The 5799-nt window shown below is 45.6% G+C and overlaps 1 protein-coding gene across 1 annotated transcript in view; it reads right to left on the bottom strand.

The window, feature by feature from the left end:
- Window positions 1-2133: 2133 nt before the first annotated feature.
- Window positions 2134-5799, bottom strand: part of LOC103203440 (myomegalin-like) — a 286474-nt gene continuing 282808 nt past the window's right edge. Inside the window, exons 45-47 of the mRNA XM_042781979.1 lie at window positions 4079-4217; window positions 3759-3805; window positions 2134-2175 (exon numbers count right to left, since the gene is read on the bottom strand). Of these exons, the coding sequence (XP_042637913.1) occupies window positions 2134-2175; window positions 3759-3805; window positions 4079-4217 (228 nt within the window). The remainder of the gene's footprint in view (window positions 2176-3758; window positions 3806-4078; window positions 4218-5799) is intronic.

Raw genomic sequence — 5799 nt, 5'->3', positions numbered from 1 at the left:
ATAGAAATACTTAGACAAATGAATGTAAAAGCAGACGTTGAGTACTCTCCATTTCACTGTCAAAGAAGGGGATGTATGTCTCTACCTCCAGCTCTTGATGCATCTTTTTGTTGGTGGTGGTAGTGGGGGTGATTGTGGTTGATTTTATTTCTATGGTTGTTTTATTTTTCTAAACTGTTTCTAGGAAAAGGAGCTCTGGTGGTGCAGTGCCTAAGGCATTTGACTGCTAACCAGAAGGTTGGCGGTTCAAACCCACCAGTTCCTCTGCAGAAGGAAGATGGGCCAATCTACTTCTGTAAACATTTACTGCCTGGGAAACCCAATGGGAGTTGCTATGAGTCAGAATCAACTCGATGGCAGTCAGTTTGGTTTTTGGTTTTGTGTCTAGGAAATTATTGTGGAGTGGCAGCTTTATTTTAATTTTAAAGGCAAAAGAACATAAGTAAGCACTTTTCCCAAGGAATATTTTAGGATCTTGATGTCTTTATTTATGGTATATTGATTATTGTGTATATTTTTCAATAAAGGTTTCTTAATTAAGGTTAAACAGACTTACAGTTTTATTCAATGTCATAGAACAATGTTTTTTAATTTATGATTGACAGCCCACCTGCATAAAAATAACCTGACGTGCTTGTGTAAATCTTGCAGATTCAAGGGCCTCAGTCAACTAAATGTCTTGGGCTTGAAGCCCAAGAAGTAGCTCCTCCAACCTCCACAGATGTCTCTATAGTTGCCGTAGAGAGGACTCATGGCGACCCCATGGGTGTCAGAGTAGAACTGTATTCCACAGAGTTTTCAGTGGCTGACGTTTTGGAAGTAGGTCACCAGACCTTACCCCCAAGGTGCCTCTGGGTCGGTTCAAACCTCCAGCCATTTGGTTGGCGGTCAAGGGCACTAACTGTTTGTACTACCACCGGGCTCCCCACAGCACACCAAATTTAAGAACCTGGCCTCCATATTTCTAGTCCAGGAATTCTTCCCAAATGACAAGAGAAATACTTATTCTGTTAAACTTAAACTTCAAACATTAGACTGTGAGCTCCATAACAACAGTTTGTCTCTCCTATTCTTATCACTCAGCCCAGAGACTGGTGCAGAAATGGGAAACAAAGCCAGGCAAAGAGAAACTATTTCTTTATACATATTTTGCTTTAATAGCCACTGTTTGACTTCCTCTCAAAGACCCTGTCCACCAGTTATGTTGACCTTCAACGTATCACTGTAGCAACATATATAAATATCTATCATACATTTATACACACATCCACACATCCTACAAGCACTGTGAAGACACAATCTAGGCTGTAGCACAACTGGGGGCCTCTCATCTGCCACTTAAAATGAGTATAGGTTTGCTTCCCGCAAGACATTTAATGGGCTTGTTTTGGCCATCAGTCCCCACTTCCCCATAGGGAAGTGGGGGTGACAGATAGCATGTTTAGAGTGTGGTCAGTACAGTCTGGGATCATAAAGAACAGAACAGGAGGTGCTGTGCTCAGCATGAGCCGGCCTCTGGGAAGTTGCTGCTTTCACCGTGTGTTCTTGGAGCACTCAGGTGCTGTGGTGCTGACTGAGCCCATCCTGGCTGTGACCCAACTGAGCAGGGCCAGGTCAGTATGAGACGTGGATGGGGCTCACACAGCCTCTGCCAACCCTTGTCCATCAACCCCACTGCTCAGTGCTGTGCTTTCAGAATTGCCTGAGGTGCTCTGGTGCTGGGACACTCGCCCCGTTCATAAGCAGCAGGATGCTATTTCTCCTGAATGGAGCATCTGAGGATAGGTGCTGAGGCAACAAACTTGTGCTGTAGCTTATTCGAAATGCGCTGAGGCTACTTAGAAGCAGTGTCACAAGGTCCTGCATGCAAACTAGGTATGTTTGGCTTTGTGCTGGGCAAGGTGGTCTTGGCTGATGATATTCCTTAACTGCAGGGAAGGCTTCTTGCCTTCTCCTGCCCTACCAAAATGCATCTCTGATTCCTTCTGGATACTCCAGCAGGTCTGCTGGAATGGGGCCCAGACCATCCTCAGTAGATAGGTAGCTGTGCCAAAGGAGGGCAAGACCATCCTTCCTGCTGTTTTAAGGACCTCTGGTGGCTTCGCTTCTTGCACGGCCCCTGGAAGGCAAGGGTCACAAGACTGGAGTGCACGACAGAGCCCGTAGGGATTTCACCTGGAGACAGAAAGGAGAGCAACCACAGTATGGATCTATGGTCAGGCCTTGCTAAGGGCTACTGAGGCTGCAATGAGTGATAAATGGAGACAAGGCCAGGAGCATGGTGAGAGCCTGTTAAGAGGATGAGCTCAGGGGACGTGCTGTAATATGCAGGGGCAACAGATCTCCCAAAGTTAGAGGACTCTCCCCCACCCCACCACCCTGTGCTGGTGATGTCGCTGCTCAAAGCCATTTCAGACTAGAGGGCGAGGTCCCACCAGTGCCTCCTCAGGGCACAATCCACTCTCAGTCCACTTTGTCTGAAGCAAAATGATGGCCTTTGTCACCCCCCAGGAAAGAAGTGTTTAGCGTGAGACATGCACACATGAAATAAGCCTGTTGTGGGAAGGAGAGAACATTTTGCAAGGAAATTCGCCTGTTAAGATCATGTCTGATTGACATTCACGAGGAAAGGAAGGAGACAAGTCAGCAAGGCATCAGAGATCATCTAAGTTTAGTTCCACCTTTTACAGGTGGTGGGCAGCAGACTCGCAGAGGTGAAGGGGCCAGCCAAAGCCACACAGCCAGTTAGTGACCAGAATGGGGTTAGAACCCAGGCCTCAGGCCCTTTACATGGTCTCATGAAAGTAAGGAGGAAAGCTTCCCAAAGGGACTTGAGGCTGTTGGGTTACCTTTGCCTGGACAGGAATAAGGCTTTACAGAAGAAATCTTGTAAGTGTTCTTCTAAAGAGGCTCAGGAAAGAGAGGAATTATCAGAGGGAAAATAAAAGGGAATTAGCAAAAAAAAAAAAAAGAAAAAAGAAAAGCAGCATGAAATCATAGCCCAACCCATTTTCACACTGTGGATAACGGCAGGTCACAATTTAAGAATGTTTCTAGGAATATGCTCAATTGCTTATAGCAAAGCTTTAAACCGAAGTTTAGAGCCCTATTTTCTGGTTTTTAAGCCATGTCACATACCTCAAGTTTTTCTTCAAAATATTTGCTAAGGTATGACTAAGCTCTTGTTAAGTAAATGTAGGAATGTATGACACACATATAACATCTTTTCACTTGAGATTCTAGTTTTCTTTGTAATCAATTTTTTTTTTGTTTATCAGTTAACACCCAAGGGCTGTCCTCTCTGATGTTTCTTAAAGAAAAATAAATATTAAAATAGAATTGTGGGTCTCAGCTCCACAGTGAAATCAACTTCTTAGGTGGCACCTTGCTTTTAATTTTTCATACAGTAGCACAGGAATCACCAGAACACATAAGGGGCTCAGGACCTCCTTCCTGAAAGCTAATCCCCAGGCTGAGTCCTCTCTGTCCTCCGACCTCAAGTATCAATGAACTGCATAAAGAAAGGGAGATTGGAACAAAAAGAAGAAAAAATAATGACAACATGAGAGCAGATAGAAATGTTAGGGAAGGAGGTTGGCTAGGGGGAAGATGGAAATGGAATCCAGAAGGATGCTTCTGTGATGCTAGGAGTGACCAGAACTCCCTGGGGAAGTCAGAGCAGGTGCAGGACCACCTGCAGCCTCTAATGATCCATGGTGATGGTTTGGGTGGCTCAGTGGCTCTGACTGGTGCCTTACCTCCAAGTTAGTCCTCGCCTTCTTCAAAACATCATGTGTCCTGGTCACTGAAACAACAAAACAGCTCAAGAAAGCAGAAATTCCCAGCTGAGCCTACACTTGCTCTGGCAGGTGCTCTCTAAAGTGTTCCTGGCCACTCAGGTTGGAATCCCTCACTGTCCCTGATCCTCCCCGCCCTCTGTTACTGATGGCGTAGGGGGTTCAGGGACAGCACATCAGTCTCCCCTTACTCTTGACATCCCTAGGCCCTCAGGTCACTGTTCCTCAGCAACACGAGCAGGGGGTCCCGGAGACCACTTCCCCTGGCTCTGGGCACCTACACTGGCTGAAGATAAACCGCTCCATGCTCTCCTTCTGCTCGTTGGCAGTCTTCAGTTGCTCAGTGGTGCTCTGAAGGAGGCTCTCATGTTTGGAGAGTTTGGTTCTCAGTTCCAGAAGTTCCCTTTTCATTGATTCTCCCTGGGGAAGAGGGACAAGCACTCCATCAAAGGCCAGAAGCTTAAAGAGCTCCATGCTTTGTGGCTCTTCACAGTCCAAAGCAGGAGTCCTCAACCTTCTCTACTTTTTCTGGACTGAATTCCCTTCTTCAGAGCCTGAAAACCCTCTTGCTGATGACAATTTATGATAAACACATTGGGCAGGTGTGTTAAGAGCCTAGAAGTCCCTGTGCAGATTAACACAGGTCTACACTCTGGGTGCTAACCTGACTCCGGACTGGGACTGAAACTCACAACCACGAACAGCAGCTCAGCTTTAGTGCTGGCATCAGCTGTATCACTCTTGCACACAAGTAAAACTCGGTAGTCTGGAGTATTATGCCTGACCTGAGGACAGTCTGCAAGTTTATAAATATTTCTACCAGTTTGAAGACAGCAAAGCCCACTCCCCAGAATTAGCATAGGTGGGTCCCATAATTTCTCTGAGACATAAATCTGGAGTTAGATTGCCCAGGGAGGAGGGGGTCCTGGAATGGGCCTACGGCAGGCTCTGCCAATTGGAGAGCCAGCCTGGGATCTGAGAGGACCTAGAGGGGGCCAACTTTTCCCAGGCCAGACCCAGCCATGCAAATTTAAGTGATATGTTGGGATTATAGTGTGCATAAGGGATGCAGCTAAAGAAGGCTCCCAGAACATTATACTGAGTGAAATAAGTCAATCACAGAAGGATAAATATTGTATTAGTCTATTATTGTAAAAATTCAAGGAAAGGTTTATATATGGAAGGAAATTTTCTTTTTTGGTTACCAGGGACAGGAGGTGAGGGTAGGGAACACTGTTAGATAGGTAGAGATAAGTATTTATTTGGGTGGAGAGAAGGGCAATGTACCAAATGTGAGTGATCAACACAGTAGCATTGAGGAAGAGGAAGACAGAGAGAGGTGCATGGGAGGTACAGACAACAAAGATGAACCCTTTTGAACATACAGTACTATGTTGTCAGTGATGGCACACATTGATCTACAGGTGGATAGATGAGTGGACAGACTGAACTATCAGATATGTCTATGCAGAGGGGAGTGTGCCCATGACATGTGTCGAGTTGGCAGACAATGTTTCTATGAATGTATTTGTATGTTCTGTAAGAATTCCCAGGTATATAGTAGAGCTGACAAGGGACCAGGTTGTAGTCACTTCTTGGCCACAGCCACCTACCCAGAGGGAATGAGTAGTTGGGCTCGGGACCACAGTCTCAGGGGACATCAAGCTAAATTGATATAATATACTACAGAAAAACCTAGTTCCACATCCTACTTTGGCAAGTAGCAACTGGGATCTTAAAAGCTTGTAAGAGGCCATCTAGATGCAATGATGGGTCTCTCCTAGTCCAGAGCAAAGCAGAATGAAGAAAACCAAAGATTCATGGAAAGAATTAGTCCAAGGGACTGGCACACCACACAATCCACAGCCTATATGAGACCAGAAGAACTACATGGTACCCAGCTACCACTGTCAACCACTTGGAGGGGGATCTATTAGGAGATCCTGAATAGAATGGGAGAACAATGTGGACCAAAACTCAAAATCATTAAAAAAAAAAAAAA

Source organism: Orycteropus afer, unplaced genomic scaffold (genome assembly GCF_000298275.1).
Source record: "Orycteropus afer afer isolate SDZICR_OR568_19922 unplaced genomic scaffold, OryAfe1.0 scaffold00010, whole genome shotgun sequence".
Taxonomy (NCBI): domain Eukaryota; kingdom Metazoa; phylum Chordata; class Mammalia; order Tubulidentata; family Orycteropodidae; genus Orycteropus; species Orycteropus afer.
This window is presented reverse-complemented; position numbering and strand designations above follow the sequence as displayed.